At 41.4% G+C, this 12,257-nt stretch overlaps 1 protein-coding gene across 11 annotated transcripts in view; it reads left to right on the top strand.

Moving 5' to 3' along the window:
- Positions 1 to 12,257, top strand: part of LOC132883748 (nesprin-2) — a 379,369-nt gene that overhangs the window by 129,651 nt on the left and 237,461 nt on the right. For 10 of the 11 annotated variants that reach the window (XM_060917719.1, XM_060917720.1, XM_060917721.1 and 7 more), the window contains 2 exons: positions 9 to 221; positions 3,873 to 12,083. In XM_060917719.1, coding sequence (XP_060773702.1) covers positions 9 to 221; positions 3,873 to 12,083 — 8,424 coding nt within the window. The remainder of the gene's footprint in view (positions 1 to 8; positions 222 to 3,872; positions 12,084 to 12,257) is intronic. The other variant, XM_060917723.1, reaches the window with a different exon arrangement.

Here is a 12,257-nt window from a genome sequence, read left to right as displayed (position 1 = left end):
TGTGACAGGCCTTGTTTCAAGATCTGGGGCATGAAGGGAAGAATCTACATGAAGTTGAAATACTGAAATCTTCTCTGCTGAGGAGTTGCACTCCGGAAGGTCAGACGACCCTGTCTCAGGATGTCCAGACTCTGCTCAATAAGCAGACAATGCTTGAGGAGGTCATTCAGAAAGAGCTTGACCATTTCCAAAGCCAAAAGACAGGAGAAACTGACTTTCAAGTAAGTATTAAAGATTGTGTTGTTTCCTAGGGAATTGGGAGCCAGTGGAAAGCATTTCTTTGGAATAAAACAAGCCAACAATGACAAATTATGATCTTCGTACCTTTAACAGTGTCTTGCAAAAGTATTCATCCCCCCTGGTGTTTGTCCTGTTTTGTCGCATTACAAGCTGGAATTAAAATGGATTTTTGGAGGGTTAGCACCATTTGATTTACACAACATAGCATAGGTATTCACCCCCTTTCATATGAAACCCCTAAATAAGAGCTGGTCCAACCGATTCACTTCATAAGTCACATAATTAGTTGATTAAGATCCACCTGTGTGGAATCAAAGTGTCACATGATCTGTCACATGATGTCTGTATAAATCAGCCTGGTCTGGAAGGACCCTGACTCTGCACACTACTAAGCAACCAACATGAAACCCAAGGAGCCTCCAAACAGGTCAGAGACAAAGTTGTGGAGAAGTATAGATCAGGGTCGGGTTATAAAAAAAATATCTCAAACTTTGAATATCCCAGGGAGCGCCATTAAATCCATTATAGCAAAATGGAAAGAATATGGCACCACTACAAACCTGACAGGAGAAGGCCGCTCACCAAAACTCACAGATCGGGCAAGGAGGGCATTTATCAGAGATGCAACAAAGACACCAAAGATAACACTGAAGGAGCTGCAAAGATCCATAGCGGAGATGAGAGTATCTGTCCATAGGACCACTTTAAGACATACTCTCCACAGAGCGGGACTTTTTGGAAGAGTGGCCAGAAAAAGTGTCACTGCTTAAGAAGACACATTTGGAGTTTGCCCAACAGCATATGGCAGACTCCCCAAACACATAGAAGAAGATTCTCTGGTCAAATGAGACTAAAATTGATCTTTTTGGCCATCATGGGAAATGCCATGTGTGGCGCAAACCCAACACCCTGAGAACACCATTCCTACAGTGAAGCATGGTGGTAGCAGCATCATGCTGTGGGGATGTTTTTCATCTGCAGGGACAGGAAAGCTGGTCAGAACTGAAGGAAAGATGGATGGCACTAAATACAGGGCAATTCTGGAGGAAAACCTGTTTGAGTCAGCCAGAGGTTTGAGACTGGGACGAAGGTTCACGTTCCAGCAGGACAATGACCCTAAACATACTGCTAAAGCTACACTGGAGTGGTTTAAAAGCAAATATTTAAATGTCTTGGAATGGCCTAATCAAAGCCCAGACCTAACTCCAATTGAGAATCTGTGGCATAACTTGAAGATTGCTGTACACCAACGTAACCCATCTAACTTGAAGGAGTTGGAGCAGTTTTACCTTGAGGAATGGACAAGAATCCCAGTGGCTAGATGTGCTAAGCTAATAGAGACATACCCCAAGAGACTTGCAGCTCTAATTGCAAAGTATTGACTTTGGGGGTGAATACCTATGCACACTCCAGATTTCTGTTTTTTCATCTTAATTATTGTTTGTGTCACAATAAAACAACAATTTGCACCTTTAAGGTTGTAGGCCTGTTGTGTAAATCAAATCATGCTAACCCTCCAAAAATCCATTTTAATTCAAGTTTGAATTGCGACAAAACAGTACAAACACGAAGGGGGATGAATACTTTTGCAAGACACTGTATATGACATAACTGCAAAGCTGTTGTATCAACAGGGCGTGTGCTACTCAGGCCCTAAGGAAAAACAGCCCTATCACCTTATGCTGTGTTCTTTTACTTTAGTGCGATTTGAATAAAAATAAATGTTCTTTGAAATGATGCCAAAGGAGGTATTTTAGTCAAACTTGAAACAGGATTTCACTATGAAATAATGAAATTAAATAATTAAATAATGAAATGATGTAAACCACAGTTCTGAAATGGTTCTTGAACCTTTGTATACAGCAAGGTAGGCCAGCAAAGAGACCAGACATTTCATTTGTTCATTTGCAGAGTTGATTCACTCCATATAAGTCTGAGAGCACACTGTTTCCATGGCAGTCTCAGGAGTACACAGTGTAATCTTCTAAATAACATAGCCACTTTGACTGAGTAACTCTGCCATTAACCTAGTCTGCAATTCAACCCATCAATGTTAAGTGCTTACGTTGGTTGTCCATTTGGAGTATATGCTGGCTATGACAAAGATTCCTACTTTGAGCTCATCTGTAACATAATTTATTTAAATGTTCCGGAGTTCCTGGGATTAGTTATTCAGTCTGAGACAGATTCAGTATCGGCATATTTTTATTTATTCTATCTACATTCACTGGATATGAGCAATCGTGCACTCTGATTGGCTACTCTACTACTAGGATATCAGCTCATATGCCATGAGTAGAGAAAATCAAAATGGCGGAGCACGTCAAGTCAGATATATCACTTTGGTATCAAGTATTTAAAAGAAACAGAAATAACTAAAAGAATATCAGTCCCAGGGCGGCACAGTGGTGTAGTGGTTAGCACTGTCCCCTCACAGCAAGAAGGTCCGGGCTCGAGCCTACTTGTAGCAGCCGGCAAGGGCCTTTCTGTGCGGAGTTTGCATGTTCTCCCCGTGTCTGCGTGGGTTTCCTCCGGGTGCTCCGGTTTCCCCCACAGTCCAAAGGCATGCAGGTTAGGTTAAATGGTGGCTCTAAATTGACCGTAGATGTGAGTGTGAATGGTTGTGTATCTCTATGTGTCAGCCCTGTGATGATCTGGTGACTTGTCCAGGGCGTACCCCACCTCTTACCCATAGTCAGCTGGGATAGGCTCCAGCTTGCCTGCGACCCTGTAGAACAGGATAAGTGGCTACAGATAATGGATGGATGAATATCAGTCCCCCCAATATCTTCTGTTCTACACTCCAGCCCAGTCGGTGGTAGTAATGCACCTTTAAATTGGTTTGCCAACCACCAAAAAACTCATAAGAAGAAGAATAAAATGGCAGCGTGTGTTACTGAACCAACCGAGGACGAAATAAAGACTCTGCTCGAAAACAGAACCCCAAAAAAGCAACAAAATATGGAATAAAAGTATTGGATGGTAAGAACGTATCTTTTTTTTTTTTTCAAGAATTATTATTATAGCATTTTTCTCAAATTGCTCCTGTCATTTCACCGGTTTGTTTGCATTCTAATCGGAAATAATTTTTTTGTTGTATAAAGTTTTTATTTATCGAATTTGCAAAAAAATAAAAATGTTCTGTTTCTCAAAATCCAGTGAATGTGGATATAACAAAACAGTTATTCCACTCAATCTTGTCATACATGGCTTATAGTGCCTCGTCGGCTATCAGCTCATATACGACTCGATTTCATGGAATAACTGAAATATGTATGCTAATATTCAATGCAGATAGTTGCTCACAATATAGAGGATGGCATGGAAAGAAGAGACACAAAAATGACAATCAAGTGAGCACAATAGAACAGCATACGTATAAAATGTTCAAATTAAATCAAGCATTCCCTGAAATTCATGAAAGAAGATGACAGATGATGGACAGTGTACTGAGCTAAGTGGTTTGCCCACTGGTGCAGATCATCACCTCAGAGCTGCTGCTCCTAAATCTGTGTTTAACATTGTTCTGAACACATCCAGTCCAGAAAGTTCACTGTTTGAGTCTGTAGATTCTCTTTCTCAACAAAATTTAACTAAACCTTTTTTTATTTTTTACTATGCATCATGGTCAGGCATCGACAAGAGAAGAGGAAAATATAAAACGCAGTAATGACATTACTCTAGAGGGACTGCAGTCATCCGCAGTTATGGAATCAGTACAACTAGTCCAGACTGGAAATGCTCTTTCTCCACACAAATTCACTGTTGGTGCACAGAGTTCCTCTGGAGATGCAGATGTGTCAAGTCAACAGCCTTCTACATTACACATGGACAGTAGTACTGGGACTGCAAAAGTCTGTAAAACCGTTCTGGATGCTGATCAGTCTATACTGAAACCTGACTCAGTGGCATCTCCCATACCCAGAGATGCTAATGAATTCAGTTCTGACAATCCCACTGACTATGCAACAGAGTCTCCATTAGAAACACCAAAAAGTGAACAACAACCCATGAAGTCATTGGGCAATCTAGAAAAAATTAAACTGACAAAACTTACAGAATCAACACAAACAGGTCAGATTGAAAATGCTCATCCTCAAGAACTCCAAGCCTCTGTTTGTGCAGAAAGTTCCACTGGATATGCAGATTTGGCAAGTCAAAAACTTCTGACCTTATCAGACAGGGATATTACAGATATGGATGGGCAGCAAAATCAGGAAGTTGATAGAAGAGAAGAGATTAATGATAGATCTGTTGTATTTTCAGATCAGCACAGACAACAGACACATGAGATACCAATCCCAAATGACAAAAATGAACCTGATCCAGAACAGGCAAAATCAAAAGAAGACACTATTAGTTTGACACAGGGGAGTGAAAACACACAAGGAGAAGTTGAGTTTTCAGATACTACAGTAGCCGAGGTTCTTGACATTTGTAGAACAGAAACAGACTCGTTGAGTGAGATACCTGATGAAAACCAACCTGACGCTTTTATGGGACACATGGACAATGACAACCAAAGTAGTCCTGGTGCTGCAAAAGTTTGTCCCATCTTTCTGGATGTTGATCAACCTGCATTTAAACACGAGCACCACCAGTCAGCTTATGATAATGAATTTGGTCCTGAAAATTCTACTACTAAATCGCGGGACTTTAAATCAGAAGGAACCAATTCTAACAAGGATCAAATGCAGTCAATGGACAGTCTAGAGGAAATGCAGTCGACCGAACAAACAGAATCCGTGCAACCGAGTCAGACTGAAAATGCTCATCTTAAACAAATCCAAACCCCTGCTGGTACAGAAGATCCCTGCGGAGATGTAGATGTGTCACATCCTCAAGCATCTACATCATCAGACAGAGATTCTGTAGAGGCAGATGTGCTGCAAATTCAGGCAGGTCATACAAAAGAACCTGATGCCATATCCATTTCCTGTGAGCCAAATGCTTCATCTGTAGATCAGGACAGAAAAGAGAGACAACAGAAAGCAATTGGAAATGGTAAAAGCACAAATGAACGGGACACTGAACGGGCCAAAGCAAAAGATGGCCGTTATTCCAAGCATTCCAGGTCTATTAAGAAAGGAAAGAAAACCAAGAGAGGACCGAACACAGATCAGACAAATACTAAAGAAGACAGGAAGAGTGAAACAATGTCCAAACAAATCCGTGAAGGCAGCTCTGTACATCATCAGACAACGAGCACAAAACATCTCGATGCTACAGACACAACACAAGGATCATTCACAGAAGTGGATGTGCTGCAAAATCAGCGAAATGATACAACAAAAGATCCTGATAGCAGAAGTGTTTCTTATCAGCTAGAATGTGACACAGAAGACAGACAAGAGACAGCAAACCCAATTTCCAAAATCACAAAAGAACCAGAAAGTGAACAGACAAAAGCAGAAGAGGACACCATCAATTTCAGACAAGAAAGTGAATACACACACAGGGAAAGTGATATTTCACATGATCCAGCAAAAGAAGGTCTTCGAATTTCTATAGCAGAAATGGAACAAGAGCAGGCAAATATCAAAGAAGATAATATGATGTCCAGACAGGGAATTGAACCCGCACACAGCGAAGCTGATATTTCTCATGGCCCAATATCAGAAGTTGTTGAAATTTCCACAACAGAAATTGACTTGTCGAATCAGACACCTGATGCAACCGAGTCTGAATCGAGGACAGTACATATGGACAGTGACAACCAAAGTAGCACTGGGACTGAGACAGTCTGTAAATCCATTCAGGATGTTGATCAGCCCATGCTGAAACCTGATGGGCAGCAGTCAGTGGAAACTCCCAAAGGTGGAGAGGCTAATGAGTTTAGTTCTGACAATCCCACTGACAATGCAATAGATTCTAAATCAACAACAACCACAAACATTCAAGGTGATCTTTTGAAATCACTGGGCAGTCTGGAGAAAATTCAATCAAGTCCACTTACACAATCATTGCAAATATGTCAGCCTGAAAAAATATATTCTCAGGAAGTCGAAGTTCCTGTTTGTGCAGAAAGTTCCACTGGCGATGCAGATTTGTCAAGTCAACAAACTTCGCATATTACAGACATGGATGTGCTGCAAAATCAGGACATTGATACAGTAGCTGAGATTAATGTTAGATCTGTTCCCTATGAAAAATCTCCTGATCAGCACCAACAACAAGGGCAAGAGAAGGCAATCCCAAGTGACAGAACTGAAGCAGATTCAGAACAGGCAAAATCAAAAGAAGACACTATTAGTTTGACACAGGGGAGTGAAAACACACAAGGAGAAGGTGATTTTTCAGATACTACAGTAGCTGAGGTTCTTGACATTTGTAGAACAGAAACAGACTCGTTGAGTGAGATACCTGATGCAAACCAACCTGACGCTTTTATGGGACACATGGACAATGACAACCAAAGTAGTCCTGGTGCTGCAAAAGTTTATACCATCATTCTGGATGTTGATCAACCTGCATTTAAACACGAGCACCACCAGTCAGCTGATGATGATGAATTTGGTCCTGAAAATTCTACTGCTAAATCACGGGACTTTAAATCAGAAGGAACCAAATCTACCAAGGATCAGATGCAGTCAATGGACAGTCTAGAGGAAATGCAGTCGACCGAACAAACAGAATCCGTGCAACCGAGTCAGACTGAAAATGCTCATCTTAAACAAATCCAAACCCCTGCTGGTACAGAAGATCCCTGTGGAGATGTAGATGTGTCACATCCTCAAGCATCTACATCATCCGACAGAGATTCTGTAGAGGCAGATGTGCTGCAAATTCAGGCAGGTCATACAAAAGAACCTGATGCCATATCCATTTCCTGTGAGCCAAATGCTTCATCTGTAGATCAGGACAGAAAAGAGAGACAACAGAAAGCAATTGGAAATGATAAAAGCACAAATGTACGGGACACTGAACGGGCCAAAGCAAAAGATGGCCGTTATTCCAAGCATTCCAGGTCTATTAAGAAAGGAAAGAAAACCAAGAGAGGACCGAACACAGATCAGACAAATACTAACGAAGACAGGAAGAGTGAAACAATGTCCAAACAAATCAGTGAAGGCAGCTCTGTACATCATCAGACAACGAGCACAAAACATCTCGATGCTACAGACACAACACAAGGATCATTCACAGAAGTGGATGTGCTGCAAAATCAGCGAAATGATACAACAAAAGATCCTGATAGCAGAAGTGTTTCTTATCAGCTAGAATGTGGCACAGAAGACAGACAAGAGACAGCAAACCCAATTTCCAAAATCACAAAAGAACCAGAAAGTGAACAGACAAAAGCAGAAGAGGACACCATCAATTTCAGACAAGAAAGTGAATACACACACAGTGAAAGTGATATTTCACATGATCCAGTAAAAAAAGGTCTTCGAATTTCTATAGCAGAACAGGAGCAGGCAAATATAAAAGAAGATAATATGATGTCCAGACAGGGAATTGAACCCGCACACAGCGAAGCTGATATTTCTCATGGCCCAATATCAGAAGTTGTTGAAATTTCCACAACAGAAATTGACTTGTCGAATCAGACACCTGATGCAACTGAGTCTGAATCGAGGACAGTACATATGGACAGTGACAACCAAAGTAGCACTGGGACTGAGACAGTCTGTAAATCCATTCAGGATGTTGATCAGCCCATGCTGAAACCTGATGGGCAGCAGTCAGTGGAAACTCCCAAAGGTGGAGAGGCTAATGAGTTTAGTTCTGACAATCCCACTGACAATGCAATAGATTCTAAATCAACAACAACCACAAAAATTCAAGGTGATCTTTTGAAATCACTGGGCAGTCTGGAGAAAATTCAATCAAGTCCACTTACACAATCATTGCAAATATGTCAGCCTGAAAAAATATATTCTCAGGAAGTCGAAGCTCCTGTTTGTGCAGAAAGTTCCACTGGCGATGCAGATTTGTCAAGTCAACGAACTTCGATGTCACCTGTAACGCACATTACAGACATGGATGTGCTGCAAAATCAGGACATTGATACAGTAGCTGAGATTAATGTTAGATCTGTTCCCTATAAAAAATCTCCGGATCAGCACCAACAACAAGGGCAAGAGAAAGCAATCCCAAGTGCCAGAACTGAAGCAGATTCAGAACAGGCAAAATCAAAAGACGACACTATTAGTTTGACACAGGGGAGTGAAAACACACAAGGAGAAGTTGATGTTTCAGATACTACAGTAGCCGAGGTTCTTGACATTTGTAGAACAGAAACAGACTCGTTGAGTCAGATACCTGATGCAAACCAACCTGACGCTTTTATGGGACACATGGACAATGACAACCAAAGTAGTCCTGGTGCTGCAAAAGTTTATACCATCATTCTGGATGTTGATCAACCTGCATTTAAACACGAGCACCACCAGTCAGCTGATGATGATGAATTTGGTCCTGAAAATTCTACTACTAAATCACGGGACTTTACATCAGAAGGAACCAAATCTACCAAGGATCTGATGCAGTCAATGGACAGTCTAGAGGAAATGCAGTCGACCGAACAAACAGAATCCGTGCAACCGAGTCAGACTGAAAATGCTCATCTTAAACAAATCCAAACCCCTGCTGGTACAGAAGATCCCTGTGGAGATGTAGATGTGTCACATCCTCAAGCATCTACATCATCAGACAGAGATTCTGTAGAGGCAGATGAGCTGCAAATTCAGGCAGGTCATACAAAAGAACCTGATGCCATATCCATTTCCTGTGAGCCAAATGCTTCATCTGTAGATCAGGACAGAAAAGAGAGACAACAGAAAGCAATTGGAAATGATAAAAGCACAAATGTACGGGACACTGAACGGGCCAAAGCAAAAGATGGCCGTTATTCCAAGCATTCCAGGTCTATTAAGAAAGGAAAGAAAACCAAGAGAGGACCGAACACAGATCAGACAAATACTAACGAAGACAGGAAGAGTGAAACAATGTCCAAACAAATCAGTGAAGGCAGCTCTGTACATCATCAGACAACGAGCACAAAACATCTCGATGCTACAGACACAACACAAGGATCATTCACAGAAGTGGATGTGCTGCAAAATCAGCGAAATGATACAACAAAAGATCCTGATAGCAGAAGTGTTTCTTATCAGCTAGAATGTGGCACAGAAGACAGACAAGAGACAGCAAACCCAATTTCCAAAATCACAAAAGAACCAGAAAGTGAACAGACAAAAGCAGAAGAGGACACCATCAATTTCAGACAAGAAAGTGAATACACACACAGGGAAAGTGATATTTCACATGATCCAGCAAAAGAAGGTCTTCGAATTTCTATAGCAGAAATGGAACAAGAGCAGGCAAATATCAAAGAAGATAATATGATGTCCAGACAGGGAATTGAACCCGCACACAGAGAAGCTGATATTTCTCATGGCCCAATATCAGAAGTTGTTGAAATTTCCACAACAGAAATTGACTTGTCGAATCAGACACCTGATGCAACTGAGTCTGAATCGAGGACAGTACATATGGACAGTGACAACCAAAGTAGCACTGGGACTGAGACAGTCTGTAAGTCCATTCAGGATGTTGATCAGCCCATGCTGAAACCTGATGGGCAGCAGTCAGTGGAATCTCCCAAAGGTGGAGAGGCTAATGAGTTTAGTTCTGACAATCCCACTGACAATGCAATAGATTCTAAATCAACAACAACCACAAACATTCAAGGTGATCTTTTGAAATCACTGGGCAGTCTGGAGAAAATTCAATCAAGTCCACTTACACAATCATTGCAAATATGTCAGCCTGAAAAAATATATTCTCAGGAAGTCGAAGTTCCTGTTTGTGCAGAAAGTTCCACTGGCGATGCAGATTTGTCAAGTCAACAAACTTCGATGTCACCTGTAACGCATATTACAGACATGGATATGCTGCAAAATCAGGACATTGATACAGTAGCTGAGATTAATGTTAGATCTGTTCCCTATGAAAAATCTCCTGATCAGCACCAACAACAAGGGCAAGAGAAGGCAATCCCAAGTGACAGAACTGAAGCAGATACAGAACAGGCAAAATCAAAAGAAGACACTATTAGTTTGACACAGGGGAGTGAAAACACACAAGGAGAAGTTGAGTTTTCAGATACTACAGTAGCTGAGGTTCTTGACATTTGTAGAACAGAAACAGACTCGTTGAGTCAGATACCTGATGCAAACCAACCTGACGCTTTTATGGGACACATGGACAGTGATAACCAAAGTAGTCCTGGTGCTGCAAAAGTGTATACCATCATTCTGGATGTTGATCAACCTGCATTTAAACATGAGCACCACCAGTCAGCTGATGATAATGAATTTGGTCCTGAAAATTCTACTGCTAAATCACGGGACTTTACATCAGAAGGAACCAACTCTAACAAGGATCTGATGCAGTCAATGGACAGTCTAGAGGAAATGCAGTCGACCGAACAAACAGAATCCGTGCAACCGAGTCAGACTGAAAATGCAGAGGTTCTTGAAAGTTCTAGGGCAGTTGAGATGTTGGGTCAGATAGCTGTTTGTACAGAAAGTTACACTGGAGATGCAGACTTGATGAGTCATCAACCTTCTACATTATCAGAAAAGGATATGACAGGCATTGATGTGCTGCAGAATCAGGAAGTTGACACAACAAAATTGATTGATGCCAGATCTGTTTCCTACCAGCAAAACACTACATCTCTAGATCAGGACAAAGGCGATGGACAAGAGACCACAAACCTAGATAACAAAAATATAAATGACCCAGACACTGGAGAAGCAAAATCAAAACACGATTATATATTCAGATTAGGAACTGACCCAGCACATAGAGATGCTGATATTTCACATTGTCCTTTACCAGAGGGTCTTGAAATCTCTAGTACTGGAACTGACTTGTCAAATCAGGTACCTGATTCAAACAAGTTTGAATCTAATGTGCCATGCATGAAGAGTGAAACCAAAAGTAGCCCTGAGACTGATGAGATCTGTACTATCGTTCTGGATGTTGATCAACCCATATTGAAACCTATTGGGCAGGAGTCGATGGAGTTTCCTAAAACTGGAGGTGCCAAAGAATTCAGTTCTAAAAATCCCACTTCAAATGCAAAGGACTCTAAATCAGGAACAACAAAAAGTAAGGAGGATCTTAGATTGTCATCAAACAGTGTAGAACAGATGTCGTCATCTTTACTTCGAGAATTAACGCAACCAGTTCAGACTGGAAATGCTCAAGTCCAAACCCCTGTTGATGTAGATAGTTCCTCTGGAGGTGCAGATTTGTCAAGTCAACAAGCTTCAAAGTTATCAGACAGGGATGTTACAGAGGCAGATTTGGTACAAAATCAGCAGAGTGATACAACAGATTTGATTGATGCCAGATCTGTTTCCTACCAGAAGAACACTCTAACTATAGAATGGGACAGAGAGGACACACAGGATACCACAAAACCAGCTGACAAAAACATGAATGACCTGGACACTGAACAGGCACAATTAGAAGAAAACAATATTAGGTTTGGACAGGGAAGTGAACCTACACAAAGTGATATTTCACATGGTCCAGTACCAGAGGTTCTTCAGATTTCTAAGGCAGAAAATGACTTGTTGAATCCAATCCAATACCAAGAAAATGACAGTGCCACAGGCACTCATCCTCCCAGTATAAAATCAACAGACTTTAAATGCACCATTCAGAAGCAAGTTCCTAATTCAGGGGACATTTCAGAGACATCCAGAGCTGAGTCTGATTCACTGATAACAACTGCGGTACCTTTACAGCTGGACTTCAGCATCCATCCAGAAGCGAGCTCAAAGGAGCAAGCCAAGGATTTGGAGAGCCATGATTGCTTCCAGGTATCTTCGCATGCATTGACCTTTATTTACTTTTCATTGCATTAATTCATTGCCAGTGTGGTCCTCCATGACACAATGGAAAAGCCAAGAATGGTTGTTTTGTCACTGAGTGAGGGATCAGACCAGTGTTGTAGTCGAGTCGCTAATCCTTGAGTCCGAGTCCAGTCTCGAGTC

The sequence above is a fragment of the Neoarius graeffei genome, chromosome 3 (genome assembly GCF_027579695.1).
Source record: "Neoarius graeffei isolate fNeoGra1 chromosome 3, fNeoGra1.pri, whole genome shotgun sequence".
NCBI classification, from domain to species: Eukaryota; Metazoa; Chordata; class Actinopteri; order Siluriformes; family Ariidae; genus Neoarius; species Neoarius graeffei.
The sequence above is the reverse complement of the archived record's forward strand: the minus strand, read 5'-3'. Positions and strand labels throughout refer to the sequence as shown.